Here is a 23,072-nt window from a genome sequence, read left to right as displayed (position 1 = left end):
TTTATAAACGACATTCGTTTCACCTTCCCACTAAGACGACGATATCCTCTCCTTTCCCGCGTACTCGCAACAAATTTCGACGATGAAAAACTCAAAAAGTTAGGGAAACACTCGTCATTTTCCTCTACATGGTTCGGTTCCGCACTCAGTTTCCATTTTTGTGAATGGAGAACTCGAAGCGATGGATGGTGACCTACACAAAGCACATCAAACAGAAACGCAAGGTCTACCAAGATGGATTCCTAGTGCTCAACATTGCCAGCAGCAAGGTATTCTATCAAGCCTTTCACCGTAAATTGCCGAAATTTTTTTAAATCAATAGTTGACTAGGATCCAAAATTGATATTGAAATTGCTCAATCACATAACCGATTTCAGACAGAATAACTTGTTTCTTTGCTCACTATTCACTTGCAGGTGGCGCTGTATGACGAGTGCGAGAAACTGTTGGAGTGTAGGCTCTTGAAGAAAGATGAAACTGTTACCTCCAGTGAAACGTTGGTTTTCGACGGTTACCTTGTTGACATCGGTGATTCTGAGGGAAGCAAGGAGCCTAAATCTGATTTGAATGTTGATAGAAAGCTTAATAATCATTCGCGTTTGCGTTTCAAGTCTCCTTCTGGTTTGAATTCTCTGTAGTTTTAGTTTAAGTTTATCTACAGAGACATCCATTATTTTTCTAGAAATTTAGATATGTCAAATCGTTAATCATTATCTTCTGTATGTCCCTGTTGTTTATGAGGTGATGCAAAAGATACCAAAATAAATGCAAAGGAGAGTGTTGTACGGGTACGGAAACCTCTTAGTCCATCACAAAAAATTATCAAAGGTAGATAATGGAATAATTATCTTCAGAAGTTTGGCTTCTAAAGCTTTGTGAAAATGTGTTTATGCTCTTAGATTATCCTTTTCAAGCGTACAACTAATAGTAATGATGATAGTTTATTAGCTGTAGTTACTTGTACAAATTCTTTACAGTTTAGTTGTTTGTATGTGCATAATAGTTGCAAACATTTCAGAATTTAAGAAGAGAGAACTGCTTAAGTACGGGTCACCAAAGGTCAGTCAGGAAACACAAAAATATAGTGCAACAGGTTAGTGTGTCTTGCAGATAAGTTTTAATTTACATGCTGGGCCCACCCTGCCTTGCTTTCTCTTTCAATTTCTTAATCCCAAACATGCGAATGCAGCATAGATTCTGCCTTGTCACTCGCTTATATTCAATTTCAAGGTCGAGATACATAATGAAACTGACAGTTAATAGCAGAGCATTGTGTTTTTGTTTAAGCAACTTCCGTTTTGTACTCTTCTAACTATACATAAATTTTCTATTTTCGGTTAGAGTGGCATGTTCTGTACACCACACAAATGACTCAGAAGGCAAAGAAGTACCATGATGGTTTCTTACGACTAAATGTTCGTGGATCCAGTGGGGCACAGGTGAGTTTCAAACATATATTTCATTTATCAAAAAGGCAATATATATGGTCTTCTGATTTAAGGATATGACCGGAAAGGTCATTGTAGCAATGTTATTTTTTTTCCTCTTGATAATGTGATTTATAGCATGCTTGGATTAGCTTAATTTATTCTTTTTAAGTTCGGTGAATAAGATTTTGATTAAAAATAAGCTAATTCAAGCATACATTAAATGTCCTTATGAGTAGTCACATATAAGTTGTAGAATGTAGTAGTCAGGATTCAATGAAGGACACAATGAATGGAGCAATTCTTGCATGAGCATGGTGCCTATAGGAAAAAGGCACAACTAATCAAAAGCTCGAGATACTATTGAAATAAATTTATCACATAAATCACTTAGGCTTTATTATTATTTTAATATATTATCTTGAGCTTTTGATTGGTTGTGCCTATACACTTTGTGCTCTTGTAAAAATTGTTCCAATGAATTCTCATTCTCCCTTTTTGTGTATACATTTCAGGTTATGCTGTTTGATACAAGCAGGAAACTCTTAGACAGCAGATTTCTTAAGAAGGATGATGTAATCAAACCTGGTGAATCAATTGCATTTGATTCATATTTGATTGACATTGGTGAGCTTCAAGCAAGATGTACCCCGGATTCCAATGTTCTAAGAGACAAGTGTACTAACATTGAGAGTATGAAGATGGACACGGACACACAGAAAATTTCTCTCGGCACTGACACCCATGTAACCGGTAGAAAAAGTGGTAAGCAAACAGCTATTGTGTTATGAGAAATTGTATATGCCCAGCTGTTTTTTTTATGCATCTGTTCTAATATTTTTTTACTAAAATGCTTATAGATATCATTTTCCTTTTATATTTCCAATCAATTCTTAAATATACTATTATTGCTCTCTCTTATAGGTCAATTCTGTCAGTATATCTGTTTTTAAATTTCAGGAAGAAAGGTAAAAGCAAAAGAAGGGGAAAATGTAGAGTCTGCAAATGCCAGTGGCTCACATAATTTGCTCTAATGAGCTGAAAATTGTTTACAAATCACATTGATGAATGAATATAGGTGTTCTATTTAGTCGACCATGTTAATCTAATATAGTGGATTTGGAATACAAAATTCATGCTTTTAATTGATTGAATGAACATTTGTAAGCAAATAAAATTTAAATTGAACAAAGAGTTGTAAGAATTCATATTTCATAGCCCTTACAGCTCCGATGTGCAGCATGCCGTCCATATGTGTATATATGCGTTGGAATATTTAATTTTACCATCATTTCTTTGAAACCAACTAGTGAATCAGTGGACCTCATTTTCTCTTTTTCTTTTTAATGGATTCCTTGATACTTGAATATGATCAATTTCATTTGCAGTTCATTATGTCAGAGGTTGTATTTTCTTTTCTGGTTTGATTATCTTCATTTATTGTCCACTTACATATTTCTTTCGTTTCTATTTAGAATGGAAGGTCCTGTACACTTCACAATTAACTCAAAAAGCCAAGAAGTATCACGATGGCTTTTTACAACTTGAATTGTGTGGATCCCGCGGGAAGCAGGTTAATTTTTTGCTACAATTTTACTTTTTACCTCTTCAATCCACTCTGTATCTCCATGCGTGTCTTTTTATCTGCCATCAATTTTAGTTTCTGGGATGAGCTTCTTTAGAGTTTATTTGGGCTTATGAAAATGGCTTGCGGCTCTTACATGCTTTTAGTAGCTTATTTCAATAAGTTTAATAGTCAAATTAATGATATGTGTTCTACGATAAAAGCTGATTGTATAAGCGTTTAACCGAACTGCATATTCAAGCGCTTAATTTAATGTATTTGTGCGTGTGAGTTGTGACAGAATCAGATTTATCAATTATGCTTTCTTTAATGTTCTCTTTTCAGGTTGTTCTGTGTGATTTGAACAAAAAACCTTTAGAACGCAGGTTCCTAAAGAAAGATGAAATTGTAAGAGCGGGTGAATTAGTATATTTTGATGGACATTTAGTTGAAGTAGGAGAACCTGAAGGAAGTCATCACTCTCCAGCAAAGTTGAAAGAAGGATGTAATGGTAATGATGTTTTTGAGAGGAAACAAGAACATGGACACAATGGCTGTCACAAGGTCAAACCATCTGTTGCTGAAGGTTAGTCCTTTACTAATTCAAAAGGTTCTTTTTTTGTTCGTGGAGTCGTATTACTGTTTAGCTCTGTGCATGTCATTTGAATGTTTGAAGCTATTATTATCCCTTGCTTTGTGCCCCCTTGCTCTAAAGTTGAAATATCTTGTCCAATTGTAATATCTTTGACTCATTTAGTTTGTTTTTGCTTTTAAAGCTTATACCCGGTCTTAATTTTAACTAATTAATCGCTTCCATTTTTCTCAGAATTGATTGCAAAAGAAATATTGAATAATACTGATTCAGAAGCGGAGAAAAAAGTTTGTTCTCTGTGCGTATATATATGTTTGGGATACTAAGTACAACTGCAAAATATATCAAGTGAAGAACATCATAAAATGCAGACCTTAATATCAGTAAAATTGCAAGAGACATGGAAGCTAAGAATCTGCAAATAATTTTTAAAAATTACGACAAAAATCCATAAACTGGCTCCGGGTAATCTGGAAGCATATCTTGAATGAGCTGTCGACAGGTTTCGATTTTCTTTCTCAAATGTTTATGGCTATACCATGCAGGACAACCTCCGAGGGAGCCTTGTCTAGGGCAAGATTCAGTATTGAACTCCACCGAGATTGAAGGGATAAAATCAAACAGGAGAGCCCCACCTATCAAGCCTTTACGTGATGGTTCGTACTTGTTAATTTCCTACAACCTCGACTCTCATTCTCATCTTCCTGTTTCGTTTGCATTACTTTTTCCTTCCTCCCTCAATAGGATATAGGACGTTGATTCAGTTTTATAATGTGCAATTGTGCATGCATTTTGTGGATTAACGATTTTCCTCGTAAGTATGAATGTCCTAAATTAGGATTGATTTGATTTATGATTTCTACTTGAAACAAATGCTTTCAGATATAATTTATTAATGTTCCATCATCATATACTAGCATCGGCATCTTTAAGTTTGAATTATGAGAAGAATAAAGTGAAAGGATAAGTTGGTAATGCTATGTTGACTGTGAAATAGATAAATAACGAGGTGCTATTGACATCTGTCAAATTGGATAGGGCAGATGATCGACAATGGACACAGTCAAGAAATAGCCTACTGTTTGACGTGGGTTTGCTGATCTTAATATATTACGTCATTATTTATAGGATCTTTTTAATTCCTCAAGGCACTTGTTATGAAATTAAAGGTGAAAAACTTATACTAAAAGTTACTTCGGGAATACATTGGAAATCACATAAAAGGTGTATTAACAATATTTTCTAATAAAATTTTTCTATTTTTGCTTCCTTAACTAGTGTTTGGGCACTTGTTAGCATTTACTTTCTTTGAATACGTGATTGATTTATGGTATTTGGCAGCCAATCAAATATTATCCTTTTTACAAGACCCTAACCTGAAGTCCCAGGAGATTTATGTACCAGGTTAGACATATAACTTAACTAAATATATTCTATTGCCTGTTGACATGATTATATGGGATTTCTATAGCTGGCTATTCGCCCAATGGGTATTGTCAAAATATTACGGATATGGAATCGACTAGGACTATGAAATCCCTCGATATTACGTCTTCCGAAAGTACGTCAAGATGGAATTATTCGATTTCTAGCTCAGTCAATTTTGATTTTTGGACAAATTTCTTAGTAGCTGTTTTTTATTTGACTGTTGAGATGTTAGTAACTCTTGGTTGACTCTGCTTAACATGGGTTCTGCAGCAGCATGTAGTGGTGGCAATTTCCAATTTACCGAGAATGTCAAAATGTCCCTCCAGGTCTAGTCTCTCTCTTTGTTTGCATTTTCTCAAAGTGACTTTATATATCATAGCTGAGTCTTTTGTGGATTTGATATCATTTGGATAATACTTGCAGAATAACATGCACAATAATCATGTTATGTTTGAGGCATTAGTGTTCATAAAGAACCTTCCTCAAGCATTGTAGGCAGATGGTGTTGAATCTCGTAAATCTATCATTATATTTTTTTTGTGTTGTGTTTTGTGTGTACACTTTCATCATTGATTCTTTGTGTGCGCAATTTTTCCAGTAGGTATGTTATTTGTATTCTATAAATGGAGAAATTTAAGCTGTCTCAAATTTTATCTTAGGTTTTTTTAATGTGTTCCTATTCACAGAAAGATGCCCAGACAGATACGAGTGAGGCAGATATTGGTTTATTCATATCAAGTTCGGGAAATCACTCTTGCCTCTTTACCGATGAAGAGAAGAGTGGTGAGAAGTTCTCGTGTAAAGAGGAAACGTTCCCAAGCTTTGACCTTGGATTTTAACAGGTAATGCATCGTAAACTCATTTATGTTATCTCCTAGTTATTTCTGGGAAGCAGACGCTCGTCCTACTGTCCTTGACGTTTTCTATACTACTGCAACCTTCTCGTGTACTTGGGGATATAGCTTAGACGATAATCATTTAAAAGTTGAAATGAAGAACGAAGCATTTCACGTCCTAGACGTTTTCTATCTATATAATTAATTGGAGGGAGGAAGTTTGAATCAGGTAGAGGTACTCGTGTTATATTATTTTATAAATTAACAGGATTTGTGCAGGATGAAAAAATCTCAAGGCTTAATTTGACATAATTACAAGAAATATTGATATACTTTATATTTTTTTTGCCTACCCTTTTACTTTAATTTTTAATAAAATTTTATTTAAATTAAATATCTTTAAAGCACTTTTAATACATATATTGCAAGTAAATTAAAGCTTTTACGACAATAAAAAATAAACTTGTAAACTTCGATGTTAGTGTAATTGACTATATTACGACATGCTTTGGAACTTATGATTAGGAAAATATTATGAACTAAAAATTATCAGAAAGACTTGGCAAACAAAAAAAAAAAAAAGGAAATTGTTTTATTTTAAAAATAATTCATGATAGCAATATGATTAATTTTATTTCATTCCATCCAAATTAGATGAGAGATATGGAAGGTATTTAAATTATCTAAACAACACAAACTTAGAATCACAACTTCAGTATTTTTTTAGCGTGAAAAAGAAAAGTGTCAATGTTTTTCTTGTTATAGAATTATCATTAAATTTTAATAAACAAAGTCTTAATATATTAATTAAATTAATAGTTACTGTGAAATAACTTTAGGCATTTGTTCACTTCGTGTTATTTGTTTAGTCAAAGACTAATCTATTTAAAAATAACTAATGATACAAATAAAAATGTTAAACATTCTTACAGTGGTATAAAATATATAAACTAAAAGCTAAACAGCCATGCTGAGAGTTAAGCACATGATTGTGTTTAAATACACAACCTAATTAAAAGTATCTAATAGTTGTTTAAAAATAATAATTTATATTATAAATTTAATTATAAAGTTTATTAAAATGAGTTTAAAATCATCTTAATGACTTATATTAAAGAATTTATTAAATAAATTAAAAAAATATGAGACTCGTCGATTATTTTTATTAATTTCGATAAATTTTTTCAATCTTTTCCTTGTGCAGATTTGGCCGCTTTATTTTTGTCATTTGCAGGTTCAGTCTTTTTAGTTTTTGGGCAAGGGGAATACACTGGAGAGGTTCCCAAAACTGCTTGGATTATTGTATTAAGAAAATTTAGTCACTTTTTTAAAGGCTTGGACCGAAAGTAAGAAAAAATTAAATTACATTTTTTTTCTTTGATGTTTTAATATTTTTCTTTACTTTAATTTTAATTTAATACTATATCTCTCCTTGAAAAGATTAATATATTATATTTAAATATAATTTAAATTAAAGGAATCTTTGAGATTTTTTTCTTTTGTAATATATCTTAGCATGATTAATAGTTTTGAATCTTTTAAAGTAAATGTTTATTAGATTTTTAAATAATTAATATTATTTTTATAAAAAATTATTATTTTAAATACTTAAAATCAATTTAAAAATCGAAACCAATATTATTTCTGAAAAAAAGGTGATACTGGGACGAAATTCTAAGTTGCGCCGGTGGGCATTCAGCCCTCCAATTCGCCTTATCTGTATCTCTACGTTTCGGTAAGCTAGGATACAACATCCCCAAGCCAAAGACCCCCAGAGCCCTCTATCTTAGCAGGGCAAATCAATGGCATCGTCTTCACTCACTTCAATTCCTCTCTCCTCTTCTTCCCTCAACATTCCACATTGTTGCTCCAAACCTTCGTTCACTTTTCTGTCTTCTCCTAGTGGAGCATTCGCTGGCAGCCTCAAACCTCTGCTTGCCGAATCAAAATCCCACTTTTACCAAAAGAGAAACGATTCTGGGTTTTCCGTCAGAGCCCAAACGCTAGACTTCTCTGATTCATTTTTCGAAGGCGGATTCGGGTCGGAAGAGGACCCCACCTCTCCCCTACCCGGCTTCACCGCTGTGGAGGAAAAGGAAGAACCCCAATGCCCACCCGGACTCCGACAGTACGAAACAATGATGGTTTTGAGGCCAGACATGTCCGAGGATGAGCGACTTACACTGACCCAGAAGTACGAGGAGGTCAAATTCTAACACTTTTTCTTGGTTTTCATACCTATCATATCTTAATTTAATAAAATTGAACTTGTATGCTCTTGCTGGATGATGGGTCTACAATTGTTATTCCTATAGTATGTTTGAAACTACACTTAATGGTATGAGTCATGTCCTGATGACTATGATAGTGCTGATGTTTTACCTTTTCGTTGGGAAAAATAATGAAACTGCAGCTTTCTGTGTATTTGCTGATCAATTTTCAGTGAATCAACCCTTGAATTTATCCAGTGTAAATGCTTTTTATGGATATTTTTATGATCTGATAACTGATGCTGTTTCTAGTGCTCTATATTCATGGGGATGCAATGTGGCTTAATTTGAATAATAGAGTACTTATTCTCTGATGAAGTTGAAGCTTGATAAGTATGTATGTTATATTTGTGTGTTATTAGTGGTGACAGTCTCATTTTTCATTACACTTGAAGTATTAGAAATGTTGATGAATTTCGTGTGCTATTGAATTGTGTGAACTAAATTTTTTACACTATTCCTACGATTGTCCTTCTTGCAGCTACTTGTTGCTGGAGGTGGTATGTACGTAGAGGTTTTTAACAGAGGAGTTATTCCACTAGCATATAGCATCAAGAAGAAAAACAAAGCAGGAGAGAGCAACACATACTTGGATGGCATCTACCTCCTGTTCACCTATTTCACAAAGCCGGACTCCATAAGCACCCTTGAGGAGACACTGTTAGCGGATGATAATGTTATTCGATCAATGACTTCCAAAATCAGGAAGAGGAAATATTAGTTTGTTTTGAGGCCTCCAGTAGTTCCCAGAAAAAGATTGTTATAAAAAGAAATGTTATATTCATCATTTGTTATTGTGGTATTTTTTTTTATTTTTTTATTTCGTTTTCATTCGGATTCCAGTGTTTCTGTAACATGGTTGAATTTAATGAATAGAGATGTAGGGGGTGCTATCACTTGCATCTGCAGAGTTACCTTGCCCCTATGCATTTGCGCAATGTTGGCAAATGGCAATTGAGTTGTAAAATTTTCATCCCACTATTCAAGAAGAGTATACGGAACCATTAAATTATTTAACATTACATTAAGTGTTACCGAGAATTGTAGTGCTTGAAACATACAATTTGTTCGTCAAACAATAAATTTAATGTGTAATTTTATATGGTTTTGATCAAAAGCTAAGTTTTAAAAATAGTGTACAAAAAAGAGGCCTTTTTTTTTCTTGGTCAAGATCTTTTGCTTTGGATAATGTGTGGACAAAAGTCAATACTATGTTACAATTATCGTTATTACCAAAATTATACTTTCAATCATTCTTGTATAGATATTATAACGTGGATTTTAATTTCTTAATTATTCGTAATGGTTTGTCATTTTAGTAATTAATGGTATGGATCTATTAACAATTTTATCCTTAAATTTAATTATATATAATTATTTTAATTCTTTACTTTGATGCACATTAGTTAATTTAGTCCTTAACTTTTCCGTGCATCAATTTCATCTTAATTTTAGGGACTAAATTAATTAATAATTGTCCAAATCAAAGTTCAAATTTTTTTTATCATTAAAGATTAAATTAACTAATGCTTATAATTTTAAAACCATTTTGGTCTTTTTAATAGATGCTTGTCTAATTATTAATATAAATTAGTTACATAATTTTACAACATTTTATTATATATATATATATATATATATGTATATATATATATATATATATATATATATATATAATGACATATTTAAGTAAATTGAAGTAATCTATATTCCATTGAAATAATTAAAATTCAACTGGATTGTCTTCTAATAATGTAGATAATACATTGAAATAGGGATGGGATTGGAAAAACCTCCTCTCACCTTTTCTAAAAATTTGATTTATTTATATATTTCAAAACAAATCATAAATTAATTATATTTTGATTCAAACAATAGATAAAAATTAAAAAGAAACAGAAATTTTAAAAATAAGATAATTAAGAAATAAATTATTTTTATTAAAACAGAAATTCTAAATTATTTATTATTATTATTAAATTATTTAACTATATAATAAGTAATTTTATTTTTCATATTTATAAAAAAAATATGCAGATAAAATTTTGACGATAACAATAATAATAATAATAATAATAATAATAATATGGAATTGCATTTGCTCAACAAATATTTATAATTTTTATAAAATAGAAAGAGAGAGAGAGAAAAAGTAAAGAGTATTGTATGAAATAATTGATGCAGTGAAGATAAAAAGAAAATATTGTATTAACAATAAATTTAATTAGAATGCATTATCAATGTAAAAATCATTTAAGTATAAATGAATGCAATTAAAAAATGTTTTTTTTAATAACTACTTCAAAAGTCATAGTGTATTTTTATCGGTTGTTGGTATTAAATTTTTATACTAACAGTTCATAAAAAATGAAACATATAAAAAAATATTATAGTAATTATATAAAACTATAACAATTATCATAATTATTTACTATTGAAGTTGTGTGTATGTACAGAAAGTGTTTGCAGGAAGTGTTCACCAAAGACTATACAGTTCACTTCACAAACCATCAAGTTTCACGAGGTACTTGTCCTTATCACGCGCATGTTGCCGTGTGAGATTGACTCGTAAGTCAACACTAGCATAAAATTATTGGACAACCTCTATTATGGGCCAAACTCTTGTTTGGTTTGTCTCCTTCATATTTCATCATCTTCTAATGTTCTTCCTCCACACAAACTCTGCAGCATTGCATTTGGATAAACCTTTTACTTTCTAATATTTCATACTTTCCTTTTCTAAATCACTGTGATTACGTTGAATTACAATTCACCTAGGAAATTAAAATAAATGTCATGTCATTTTACAAGTTTTGTTAAAAGGGTTATGATTTTTGAATGTTTTTTATTTCAAACCTTAGAGATTGAAGTGGGATTGAGATTCTCTATTTTTTTGTGTGAACATAATTTTTATATGCTTGTGTTTTTGTTTAAGTAAAAAATTATTCGCTTAAACAAAAATAAAAAACATAAAATATGAGAGTCATGGAACATAAGAAAATCCTGATAAATTTTCTTATATCAGTGAAATGACGACTAATTTTGTTCTTTAGTTTCAAAAGATAGTTTCTTATTTCAGCGTTCATCTTATCTTTGTTAACATAAAAGTGATATGAACTCAACCAACTGCCAATTAATCAAGCATTTTTATTAACCTATGATTTGAATAGTTTCTCAAGAATTTCTCTATGTTTATACAAATCTCTAAGCTGCTACTTGGTATTACATGAGCAACATAAATGGCAACACTTTGTCTAAAACAATAAAGCAGCATCGTTCTTTGTACCCACTGAGACTTAGAGAATCTGGTGTAACGTTTAAATTGAGATCTGACTCTCCAAGCAATGCTTCAAGTAATCACTTTCCACCAATAACAGTGCACATAATTATGTGACTCTCCATAGGATCAAAATGCCTTATACTTTACATAGGATAGTAGGTCTCTAGGAAGGGTGGCAAAAAACAAGTTTGAAACTGCATTGTAGAATAGATCCACTTATTATACTTTTATTAAAAGTTATAACTAACAAAATCTAATACTTTAATAATACTAAATGCTGCAATTTTTAATAAAGTTTATTAATTTTTTAATATATACTATTGAATACACATTACAATACACACATTAAAAAAAAACATTAATTTTAATGTGTTTTTATCCTATACACCACAAGTATTGAAGAGGCAAAAAGAAAGATTTTAATGTAGTGAAAAAAAAAATTGTCATCAATTTAATTAATTTTGTTTTCTAATAGAAACCTTCTTTTACCCTTTAACACAGAGCAAAGAACTAAAAAAAAAATCTCAAATTTATTTGAATATTAGTTTCTTGTGAATTGTCTTTTACTGTGTTTTAAAATATTTCAACTTTATCATTTGCTCTTTCTTTTCATTAACCTTACGACTAGTCCTCCGTAATTTTATATTGGATTCACAGACTTATACTTCGAAGTTTCACGTTAATTATCCAAAAAAATTAGCTATTAAATTAATTACCTATATATTTAAAATTTTACTATTTTAGATAGTCCTATAAAATTTTTTGTCATGTCCTGAAAATAAGTTGTAAAGTTTTATAATAACATTCATATGACGATGTTTGATTTTAGTAGTATTCTAATGACATTTTTTTAAAAATAAAAGAGAATATAAGTTCAGTCTACTGTGTATGTGTGCTATATAGGGTTCCATGTTGGAATAATAATATTTTCAGAATAGAACATGTATGATAGAATTTGAAGAATCAGAACATTTTGACTGAACAAAAACATATTTAAACATTGTAAATTTTACATTAGATATGTGAAACAGAGAACAAGTATAAACCCCCAACATTTTTCTTATTATATGTAGTTAAATTGTTCGAGTTTGAATAAGGCACACAGCCCACTAAATACAAGAAAAGATAAAAAAGAATGTGTTACTCATCATTATAGTTTTGACGAATGGATTTGGAGCTGTAAATGTGTCATTTTCTACGCCGTCGTGGAAGAAGAAAACCATTATCGTTTCAAAGATCTTCCAATGAATCATCGTTTAGGAAATGTAGGAGAAACACTAATAATTTTTTTTATAAAACCTATGAGAAAGGGTATACATTAAAAAAATTAATAAATAATAAATTTTATTAAAATGTTAATATTACTTTTCATGTAGTGAATCTTATAATTTTCAATAAAAATTTACTATATTTCATTTTTTATCGTGTTCATATACATTAAAAAATTCCCATCAATAAATAGATAAAAATAATAATTTAATGTTTTAATTTAATTTTAATTTGATGTATTAATTAATTTTGACTTTTTTTTACCATCACAAATTATTATTTCTGTTTATTTTAATGGTTTTTTACTACAAAATAATAAAAATGACCAAATTAAAATTAAACAACTCACCAAAAATATACTTGTAAAGTAATGTGCAGATTTAAGTTCAATTGATTATGCTGTGAAACATGAATTATAAATGCAGATTAATTATAAAAAAATTAAGTTAAATCCTTTAACATCTTACAATGTGCTCTGCCTCTTTTTAACTCCCAATCTTCCTCACTCCCTCTCCAAGCCTAAGAATAAGATAGATATGATCAGCTAATCTTATAAATTATTGCTTAACAAATTTATTATTTTGTATTTAAAATGGTTCATAATTGTTTCTTTTCTTACAATTAAATAAGCCTCGCATACTAAATATCTGTGATTCTGAAAAAAAAAAACATACAACTAATTCCTCGTACTGATAAAGAAAGAAGCCGCAAAACAATGAACTGAATTGATCCATTGATGTCTTGTCGATGAGTAAACAACCCTGTGGCTACGTTATCATTCATCTTACACCCATCATAATTCACCTTTAACTTTTCTTCTTTCAAGCAGGACTTCAATGAAATACTAATATTCAAACAAACATTTTCTAATTCTTGAAACTTTTGATGGCCTTTTTACTTAGGTAATTTAACGTGCACATTGACAGTGACACACAGAAAGAATGATCTTAGTAGTTTAATTAACATGGAGCTGGGGTCCATATCTTAGTAGTGGAGGATCATGAGCTTGTTCCACCATTCCAAAGCACAGAATATGTACCAGTGCCATTATCATCATCATAGATATCACACATATAATTTAGATATTACTAAATTGCTAAACGCTACACCTCTAACTTTATTATAGAATTTAGACAATTTTCAATATTATGGTATATATCTTGCTTTCCCTTTTCACCAATTTGTAACAGACATTTATTTTTGCTGTCTCTCTCTGCCGTCCAAACTGAGAAAAGAACCAAAGAAACCCGATTCTCTTGGAATAGCAAACCACCCTCCCATCAATATATCATCCCAAGTAGTGTATGCACAAAATAAAGCTATTTGCTGGTCCCTAATTAACATTTTCAACTCTCTCTTCTATTCTTATTCAACAATCTTTCTAATACTATGTTCTATGCATTTGTACCTGCTATGTTGTATATATGGCAGTGGCAAGAGGTTTTTGAAAGTTAGGGAAATTGAAGGAGTGCTGTGATGGGTGTTCCACAAACACCAACCCCTTCTCCACATCTATATCCACAAGAACTTCAGCTTAAACTTTACCAGGCTTTCATATTCTCAATTCCCATACTCTTTTCCATTATTTTGGTTCTCTTGTTTTACTTGTTCTACCTCAAAAGAAGGGCTTCCTCTCTCTCATCATCACCTCCTCTTCACATACTTCACTCTAATCCTAATCCGCAAGCTACGTATACCTACCCTTCATCAGTAAGTAAGATTCACTTTCTGTAATCTGAAATCATAATAACAGCAAAACACACAATACTAGAGGAATTTACAGCATGTTTGATAGTGGTTGGGTAGAAATAATAGCTTATTCTTCAAAAAATTCTCTTAAAAATTTATAAAGTTAAATGACTATTTCTTTAAATTAAGCTGAACCAAGCACACACTTAGATGCTATGGCTAGTTTAGGTGGCTGGCTTGCTTGCTTTCTACACTGCACCACCATGCATCCATTGATCAGTAGTTGAATGAACTAATGTTACCCTCTATGTTTTTAATATCACAGCCTTGCCGTTTGAATCTGACTCTGCAATTTCTAGACAAACTTCCAAGAGTTTTATTTGATGAGGATTTGAGAACAAGAGATTCGGTGTAAGCCTTTTTCTTTTTCTATTCTTCTCTTTTTCTTATGTCTACACTTGGTCTTTTTGTTTGTCTTATCTTTGAAAGATTACTCTCTAGTTGTTATTGGTTTCATTTCATCTCTTTTTGGATTTTGCTTAATCTCTATCTATCTGTTACACAAGGTATCTATAGATTGTGCTTTAGACCTTAATTGTTAATCTGCTATATTGTAATTCACCTCTACTACTACTGCAACCAAATTAAATAGACTCAATGAGTGTTTTCTTCAAAAGCTAAAATTTTTTTTAGCAGAATATTCGATATCCCAAGTTTTTAGAATCTTTCATGACATCCATTATTTTCATTAAACGTGATGCGGAAAAAGAAGTGAGAGGTGTGAAGAATATATGAAGAATGGCCTTTTATGCCTAACCGACACATTTCAAGGTGAGTTACCGGGAATAAATTCAAAAAAAAAAAAATCGTCCACGAGTCACCCATTGAATAGTAAGAACCCAAATTTCAAATAGATGTACGTTAGATGACACATTATTTAGCACATTTTTTACCATATTAGTTAATAATTAGAAGTGTATTACTAAAAGTGTGTTACTGATATTTTCCGTATTATATTGGTTTAGGAATTTCATTATGGACAAGTGGTGGATTGTAATTTGGAAACTCTTGGATTGATTTGAATTAGTAGGGTCTTGAACATGAATATTTCAAGTCTTAGGATGATTGTGCTAATAGCCTAGTAACTATAAATTCATGAAGTGAAGCTAAAAAGTTGCTGTAAACTCTTTTGTTAACAGATGTTGTGTTTGCCTTGGAGAATTTGAGCTGAAGGAAGAGGTGCTACAGATTCCTGATTGCAAGCATGTGTTTCATGTAAGCTGCATACGTAACTGGCTGCAATCAAACTCCACGTGTCCACTTTGTAGATGTTCTATCATTCCCTCTACCAAGTTCCTTAATCAAACACCACCTATTGCTTCAGACCCACCCCAACAAGTTGCTATTTCAGCCTCTCCATCACATATCATATCATTGCCTCCTCAACAAGAAGATGAAGCTAGTGCTTCCACAAACAGTACCATTTACCAAGGGAATTGTGATGTATTAGTTAGATAATAATACCTTTTGAATTGAAAGGAGAGGAGGCATTGAACTGGTTGTGATGAGTATAGAATTTTGTATATTTAAAATCAATAATTTATGGAATAAAATTTTGGGTGAGTTTGTGGGATGTAAAACACAATATCTGCAATTTTACATTTAAAAAGAAATTTGTGTTCCCCACCTTTTGGATGGAGCCTGGATGATCGTACAATAGCCCATCATGGTAATCTGCATTATTAGAAAGACAGTGGTGTATCTAAGTGATCATAAATTGTCAGAAATTATGTTTATAGTTTCTTTATGCAAAATTATTTACAATAAGAGAGAAATAAAAAAATAAAAAATTTGATTTGATATAAATAGATAAACAAAAATAATGTTGTAAAAGTTATTATGAAAATATTATATAATTAATATTATCGTTTAATTTTGATCTATTGTTAGTGTAAAAAAATTTATATTAATTATTATAAAAATTTAAAATTATTTTATGACAAATTTATTATTAAAGATAGTGTAAAAAACTGTCATATTATCTGTACATTTTAGTTAAATTCTTAATACTAATCTATAAATTGAAAAAGCATCATATGATTGCTTAGGAAGACCTTTATTTTGTAGTGTAGTGAGAATTCTCCCCGTTTCGAACTTTGTGGTTTAAGATTTTATATAAGAATTGAAAAATATTTATGAATTTTTATTTAAAAAATATAATTTTATTTAATTAACTTATTCTTTTTTAAAAAATATTTTCTCATTATATTCAATAAAAATATCTAAAAGATTAAATAAGTTTAAAAAAAAGGTAATATGTTTTCCTTAAATTCTAAAAATAATAAATTATTTAGAATAAACTAAAATTTAAAAAGTGACAATTATTTTAAGATGGATAATAATGCTATAAAATACTCGTTATATAAGGAAAATATTGTATGCAAATTAAATGGCATTTCTATTATAAAAATAAGTAAAGGTTATTGAGTTAATGATTATTTAAATACAATTATCTTGTTGAATTTTTAAATAAAATATTTAATTTAATAATTAAAATATATTATAAAAAGAATGGTTGCACAAATTAATCAAGTTGAATATCTTATTTAAGTTTATTTTATTTTTCTTGTGAAAAAATAATATTATTTCATATAAAATGAATAATTATTAAAACCAATTAATTTAAATTTTTTTAGTTTTTTTAAATAAAATCAAATTAACTTGTTTTTATTATATTAATGTAATATAAGTTTGACAAACAAAATTTATAAAACTAACACCCAGTACATGGATTAAGCAAGTATTAATGTTATTTCACTTTATTTTACACATTTTATCAAATTTAAATATAATCTAAAGTCTATATATATATAAAAGAGTCCAACGTCTTAACACGGTTTGTTAAAAAAACAATTCTCACACTTTCAATAAAAAAAATACATTCTAATATAAATTTATCTTAGAGATTAATTTAAACACACATCTTAATAATAATCACAAACAAACTATCATTAAATTTACCTAATACTTTAAATAAACGAATCTAAAAGTCCATTTGTTGCAAATGTAGAATGGATATTGACCAAAACAACAAAAAATTGTTGCCACTTAACGTGCATCCAGATTCGTGATACATTAAATTTCAACCCTCAATATTATCTACGAAATCTTGGTTGGTTCCCCCAACTAAAAAAATTCAAAAGAAGCCCATAATTTCTCTCGTATTCATTCATTATTGCTAGTGGGTGCAGGGTCATCTTTACCCCCCCAAAAGCTGAAAGAGCTCTCGAATAAGAAGCCATATGCACTCTTCAAGGATTAGCTACGAATCAACGAGGTATTAGAATAAATAATAGCACAAGGTTGTCTACAATTTAAATAGTACTGTAAAGTTTTTTTAACATCTGTTGAATAACCCATAATAAAAATTTGTATTTTATTAAAAATAACATTCTTATAATAAAAATTTATTACGTATATTTGAAAAATGGTATTAGAAAAGGTAGAAAATAAGCAGCATAGATTTGATTGATAAATTGGAAGGTGTGCAATTATCTTTGAAAAAGCTGAGAAAGGCGTGGGAATAAAGCAGGAATAGCAGTTGAGTTGGTACTGCATAATGCATAAGATGAATCGGAATGAGACTCCAAATTGGAAAATTTGGCAGTCATATCACATCTTATTATTATTCCATCCCTTTTACACACACACATCATCATCATCATCAATAGGAAGAACGGGGCTTGAACCGATTCTTCTCGATCTTAATATTAGAACTTACTAAAAAATCAATTTGGGCTATCTAGCCCATTATTACGACATGGATTATTTTGAAATAGATTATCGCTGTTATTAAGCTCGAAGTAGATCCTTGGACTTCGATACAACTTCAACAATTGAGTACGACGATGTAAAGTTTTCCGACATGGACATATTGGCCCAGAAAATGGCATGGAGGAGTAGGTCCTAACTGGTTGAGCCAAATAAAGAAGGGTCCTAACTGCATTTGCATCTACATTTATAACCCATGGATCTGCTCTCTCACTCATTAATGTATGCCGTTGAACGATATTAGCAAATACTATACAGTTTTGCTCTCCACTATTTCAAGCTCCCAAGACAATTAAGAAAGTGTTGATAATTCTTTTTCAGTTTCCAATACAACCTTGTCACTATTTTAAAAATAACAATATTTATTGAATTTTTAACCAATGTCCTTTAGATATTTACAAGCAAAATCCTTTATTTATTTCAGTATATTTTGGTACATATTTTAGGCACGTTAACCAAACTGAATCCTCATTCTTATTATAAATTTAGTGGACAGTCTTCAACACAATTGCTGAAAATAACGTATTTTATTGACTTCAGGGCTCATTACAATAGACTACACGATCTGGGCTGTTAGTCATGTATCCCTGTTATGATTTCAATATATATGAAACAACTATTTTCCGTACATAACTCATATAGTCGTCTGAATTAGTGTCCCAAAACCATTGGTTCTCAAAATGTTTAAAAGAAGAGAAACAGAGAAAAGTAAGTACTCAGCTTGAGTTTGCATTCAACTTAAGGCCTGAATGGGGCAAAGACAACCACCGAATTGTGTCCACCGAACCCAAATGAGTTGGATATAGCTGCAGGAAGTACACTAAATATCAGAAACATTGAATTTTACATTATTAGTACCTCTATTCACTCTAACAGATTATACATACCAACATTAACTTCATGCTTCTTCTTAATGTTAGGGACGGTGTCAATTGTAACACTAGCCTCCAAGTTCTGCGGAAAAGTGAGAAAATTAGACATCTAAAAATTAAGATATTGTGGGAATTGACAAAAGTTACAAAATGGAACATATTTGATTAATAGAATGAATTTCTGGTTCAGGATGGTACATCTTGGTTAATGGTTGGATGCAACCAGCCACTTGTTATTGCTTTGATTGTTGCTATGGCTTCCAAACCACCAGCAGCCCCAAGACCATGACCAATCATTGACTGAAAAGACGAAGAGAATTTAATGTTAAGATTCAAGATCAACAAAAGATCAACAAAAGCATGCTGTTAAGATTCTGAAATATTTAAAAGTTGTAAGGTTTCATACTTTAGTAGCATTCATTTTCAATTCTGATGTGTCCTTAAAAACCTTTTTGATTGCATTAACCTCAGCCAGGTCACCAGCTAGTGTTGACGTGGCATGAGCATTCACATAGTTCACCTGTACAATTTATAAATTAGCCAATGAAGAATCGAGAATCTGAGTTGTTATTAGATGAATATAATCAGCAGTTAACATAGTACTCCTCTATATTTCTTCCTTACCTCTTCAGGGGAAACCCCAGCATCTTCTAAACTCTTGGTTATGCAAGATGAAACTCCGAGTCCATCAGACCTAGGATCAGTCATATGATGAGCATCACATGTTATGGCACCCCCCAAATATTCTGCTATTATTCTGGCTCCTCTTTTTGTTGCACTCTCCAAGCTCTCCATTACCTTTTCTCAGTGGCAAATAAAAGTTAATCAAAACAAAAAATTGTAAGCCAGATTGATTAGCTAATATGCTAGTAAAATATATATAACAACAACAAACAAGTCTTATCCTCCTAGATGAGGTTAGCTATATGAATAATACGATATCATTAAGTCTGATGAAAAATTAACTTTTTCAAGATATTATTTATCATCATATCCCTTTTAATAATGTATATATACTGTAAAAGAAAATGTTTGGTTTTAGATAGTACCAGCACACCAGAGCCTTCACCCATGACAAAACCATCGCGATCTTTGTCCCATGGTCTTGAAGCCTTCTTGGGGTCTTCGTTCCTCTGAGACAAGGCCCTGCAAGCAATGAAGCCTCCAACACCAGTAGGCATGATTGCAGCCTCAGTCCCACCAACCACCATGATATCTGCTTCACCTCTTCTAATATGATTAGCAGCTGCATAAAAGCAGTAATTTGCCGTTGCACAAGCGGTGGAAATGGAATAATTTGGACCCATTAGGCCAGTGTCTATAGCCAACAAAGCAGAACCCATGTTGGTGATGGAGTAGGGAATGAAAAAAGGAGTAATTTTTTTATATCCCTTTTGTATAAGAGCTTCCACTCCAGTGCTGAAAGCTGTTAAACCCCCCATTCCTGATCCCACCAGAACTCCTATTCTTGTTTTGTCCATCTGCTAGAAACACATATTACTATCTATAACTTGGTACTAATGTACTAATCTAAGTTAAGCAACTTGATATTGCAACATCAAAAAAGTTACGTGACTTACAATTTTTAGGATTTCATGTCCAAGGTTGGCATCATCAAGGGCCCTTTTGCCTGCAACAATGCAATACCTCCAGCAATCATCAAGGCGGCGATCATTCTTGCCATCAATATAACCTTCTGAAGAGAAATCACGGATCTGCCCACCAAAACGGACAGAGAAGTTTGAGGCATCAAACCTATCTATTAGGCTTATCCCACTTTCTCCCTCAAGAAGCTTGTTGTAAAATGCATCAATGTCACTGCCAAACACTGACACCAGTCCCATTCCTGTAATTACTACTCGCTTTTTTGGATCCGTTTCTCTCTTTGGTGCCGCAACAGTTGAGGATGCCATGGCCTTGATTCTGCTGCATTTAGGGGCTGCAATGCAAGGGAAACTTCGATTGAGTGATTAACAATACTGGATTAGATAAAAAAATACATTTTAGTTTACACTTTTACATCCTAATATTGAATATGGTACCTTTGGAATTTTGGTATGACAATCAATTGAAATACTTCCTATATAGAACATGAACATATGCCAATAACATAGGCAAATTACTAGGCTCACCTGGGGGATCATATGGTTGATCAGCTCTCATTCTTTAAGAAATTTCAAATTCAAATCAATTTAATAATATGGGTAGGATGAGATTTGTAAGAGGATGTTGAATAACTCAAATTCAAAACAGAAGCGAAAAAATACTGACTATCAAATAAGATAATGAAAGGGAACGCTAATATCAAATACGATAACACTATGTCTACCTATCTAGCTAAAAAAGAAAACGTGTATGATTTGTTAAGCTGGATGAATCTATATTCTGTTTCATGATCTGCATTTGGAGAATCTTATTGTTAATCTTATTGAAATCAGAAAACCAAGGAGAATGTTATAAAGGGATATATAATTTGATATGTACCCACTTGGCATACTTGCAGCTGAAGGCACATGCATTCTGTGCTGTAATCTAAGCCCTTCATACTGAACATGAGATACCCCATTGCTTTCTGAGACTTTGTTTCTTAACAATGCTCCTAAAGGACATGTTCCAGCAATGCTTGCCATCTCTCTCTCTCTCTAGAGAGAGTGATTTGATATTGATTTAAAGCAAAGGAGGGAACCTTGGATTATCAGTGGAATCGAAAGAGAAAATGGAAAAGAAAAAAACAAAAAAAGGAAGCTTTGTGTAGAGTTTGGTTTGGAAAATCCGCCAGTGTTTTTTCGTTCTGAATTGTGTATGTAAACTATGACTTTGGCGATGATGGCCAAAAAATAGTTTATAAATTTTGCTTTGGTTTCATTTTCTATCAATCGCTTAACTACTTAAACAACCCCATTGAAGCTTCAATAAAGAAAAGTCATCGTCCATGACACATTTGTTGGTGGATCATGATTATTGTCCTAACTACTCATGCGGCTTCAGTTTAGGTGAACCCCTCAGAATTGAGATCTTCTTGGAATGCAACATTGCTTCGTTAAAACTTTGATGTACATACTACCATGTAAATATATTTGTAACTACATCAAAATTAATAGAATGATTGTTAAATTAAAAGGAAAAACTGAAATTAACACTTATATTTTTATCATCAAGTGAAGAATTTAATTTAAGTATACTAATAGAATGAAAAATATATACTATATTTTAATCGTATCATAAATACCCAATTTTATCTTGTCTCTTTTAAAAATAAATTTTAAAATTAAAAATTAAATATAATGATTTGATATTGTAAGATATTAAGAAAATAGATAAAAATTAATTCAAAATACAAATTTTTAATTTTTAAATTTAAATCTGATTTAAAAATGGTTAAAATAGTTTATAGATTTTTAGAAGAGTAGATTATCAAAAAATAAGGAGTCATGGGATGTTGGAGCTTTTATTAAAATAAAAATTAATTAATAAATAAATAATTGTATATTAAATGGGATTAAAAATTTCAAAATTTATCTATAAATAAAAAGTTTAGATTTTCAGATAAAGATAATGACTTTTGAATAAGGAAATAAAGATAAAAAAAAATTAATAACTCTTTGAGAGAGAGTCCGTAGAAGAATCAGAACTTATATGGCTTTGATTCCTTTACACACTGATGATATATAGGAGTGGTAACCTGATATTTTGAAAAATATTACCCATCAAGTCCAAAATATTTTTTAAAAAAATTTCAGGTCTAAATTATTTTTTAAACCAAGAGTAATTTCAAATAATTCTCTTAAAAAAACAAAATTATTAGTTTATTTCAAAAAAGATAAATAAATAAAATACCAAGACAAAATTTTTAAGATACAGTTCTTTAATACCAAAAATGCAAAAAAAAGGAATAATATTTTATAAATAATCTATTTTCTGAATTCAAATTAATTTTTTTAATTGTGTTTCTTTATTTAAAAACAAATAAAAATATATAAAAACAAATTTTAACTATAACTAAAATAAAATATC

At 30.8% G+C, this 23,072-nt stretch overlaps 5 protein-coding genes across 5 annotated transcripts; 4 read left to right on the top strand and 1 right to left on the bottom strand.

The window, feature by feature from the left end:
* Positions 1-47: 47 nt before the first annotated feature.
* Positions 48-638, top strand: LOC113855762. Its single transcript, XM_027487394.1, has 2 exons — positions 48-269; positions 417-638. The coding sequence occupies exons 1-2, from the start codon at positions 165-167 to the stop codon at positions 636-638; spliced, it is 327 nt and encodes a 108-aa protein (XP_027343195.1). The 5' UTR covers positions 48-164.
* An 86-nt stretch (positions 639-724) lies between these two features.
* LOC113855761 lies at positions 725-6,077 on the top strand. Its single transcript, XM_027487393.1, has 11 exons — positions 725-828; positions 1,019-1,093; positions 1,342-1,439; positions 1,943-2,192; positions 2,903-3,000; positions 3,337-3,577; positions 4,129-4,239; positions 4,925-4,987; positions 5,055-5,144; positions 5,282-5,337; positions 5,698-6,077. The coding sequence occupies exons 3-11, from the start codon at positions 1,368-1,370 to the stop codon at positions 5,848-5,850; spliced, it is 1,134 nt and encodes a 377-aa protein (XP_027343194.1). The 5' UTR covers positions 725-828; positions 1,019-1,093; positions 1,342-1,367; the 3' UTR covers positions 5,851-6,077.
* Positions 6,078-7,505: 1,428 nt separating this feature from the next.
* On the top strand, positions 7,506-9,140 carry LOC113855055 (30S ribosomal protein S6 alpha, chloroplastic). The gene is made up of 2 exons (XM_027486504.1): positions 7,506-8,051; positions 8,599-9,140. The coding sequence occupies exons 1-2, from the start codon at positions 7,650-7,652 to the stop codon at positions 8,836-8,838; spliced, it is 642 nt and encodes a 213-aa protein (XP_027342305.1). The 5' UTR covers positions 7,506-7,649; the 3' UTR covers positions 8,839-9,140.
* A 5,002-nt stretch (positions 9,141-14,142) lies between these two features.
* On the top strand, positions 14,143-15,873 carry LOC113855760 (probable E3 ubiquitin-protein ligase RHA4A). Its single transcript, XM_027487392.1, has 3 exons — positions 14,143-14,376; positions 14,681-14,766; positions 15,555-15,873. The coding sequence occupies exons 1-3, from the start codon at positions 14,143-14,145 to the stop codon at positions 15,871-15,873; spliced, it is 639 nt and encodes a 212-aa protein (XP_027343193.1).
* A 2,861-nt stretch (positions 15,874-18,734) lies between these two features.
* On the bottom strand, positions 18,735-21,898 carry LOC113855062 (3-oxoacyl-[acyl-carrier-protein] synthase I, chloroplastic-like). The gene is made up of 8 exons (XM_027486513.1): positions 21,547-21,898; positions 20,639-20,997; positions 20,108-20,539; positions 19,683-19,856; positions 19,465-19,578; positions 19,257-19,358; positions 19,074-19,140; positions 18,735-18,992 (listed from the first exon to the last, which is right to left on the bottom strand). The coding sequence occupies exons 1-8, from the start codon at positions 21,686-21,688 to the stop codon at positions 18,925-18,927; spliced, it is 1,458 nt and encodes a 485-aa protein (XP_027342314.1). The 5' UTR covers positions 21,689-21,898; the 3' UTR covers positions 18,735-18,924.
* Between the last annotated feature and the right edge of the window lie 1,174 nt (positions 21,899-23,072).

The sequence above is a fragment of the Abrus precatorius genome, unplaced genomic scaffold, assembly GCF_003935025.1.
Source record: "Abrus precatorius isolate BTA unplaced genomic scaffold, Abrus_2018 Scaffold11, whole genome shotgun sequence".
In the NCBI taxonomy this organism is placed as follows: domain Eukaryota; kingdom Viridiplantae; phylum Streptophyta; class Magnoliopsida; order Fabales; family Fabaceae; genus Abrus; species Abrus precatorius.
The sequence above is the reverse complement of the archived record's forward strand: the minus strand, read 5'-3'. Positions and strand labels throughout refer to the sequence as shown.

Coding starts and splice junctions, on each gene's coding strand:
- LOC113855762 (XM_027487394.1), top strand. CDS start 165: ATGGAGAACTCGAAGCGATGGATGGTGACCTACACAAAGCACATCAAA. Junction 270..416: donor TCAACATTGCCAGCAGCAAG/GTATTCTATCAA, acceptor ATTCACTTGCAG/GTGGCGCTGTATGACGAGTG.
- LOC113855761 (XM_027487393.1), top strand. CDS start 1,368: ATGACTCAGAAGGCAAAGAAGTACCATGATGGTTTCTTACGACTAAAT. Junction 4,240..4,924: donor TATCAAGCCTTTACGTGATG/GTTCGTACTTGT, acceptor GGTATTTGGCAG/CCAATCAAATATTATCCTTT. Junction 5,338..5,697: donor ATGTCAAAATGTCCCTCCAG/GTCTAGTCTCTC, acceptor TCCTATTCACAG/AAAGATGCCCAGACAGATAC.
- LOC113855055 (XM_027486504.1), top strand. CDS start 7,650: ATGGCATCGTCTTCACTCACTTCAATTCCTCTCTCCTCTTCTTCCCTC. Junction 8,052..8,598: donor TGACCCAGAAGTACGAGGAG/GTCAAATTCTAA, acceptor TCCTTCTTGCAG/CTACTTGTTGCTGGAGGTGG.
- LOC113855760 (XM_027487392.1), top strand. CDS start 14,143: ATGGGTGTTCCACAAACACCAACCCCTTCTCCACATCTATATCCACAA. Junction 14,377..14,680: donor CGTATACCTACCCTTCATCA/GTAAGTAAGATT, acceptor TTAATATCACAG/CCTTGCCGTTTGAATCTGAC. Junction 14,767..15,554: donor TTGAGAACAAGAGATTCGGT/GTAAGCCTTTTT, acceptor TTTTGTTAACAG/ATGTTGTGTTTGCCTTGGAG.
- LOC113855062 (XM_027486513.1), bottom strand. CDS start 21,688: ATGGCAAGCATTGCTGGAACATGTCCTTTAGGAGCATTGTTAAGAAAC. Junction 19,857..20,107: donor GTGAAGGCTCTGGTGTGCTG/GTACTATCTAAA, acceptor CACTGAGAAAAG/GTAATGGAGAGCTTGGAGAG. Junction 19,359..19,464: donor TGAAAATGAATGCTACTAAA/GTATGAAACCTT, acceptor TCGTCTTTTCAG/TCAATGATTGGTCATGGTCT.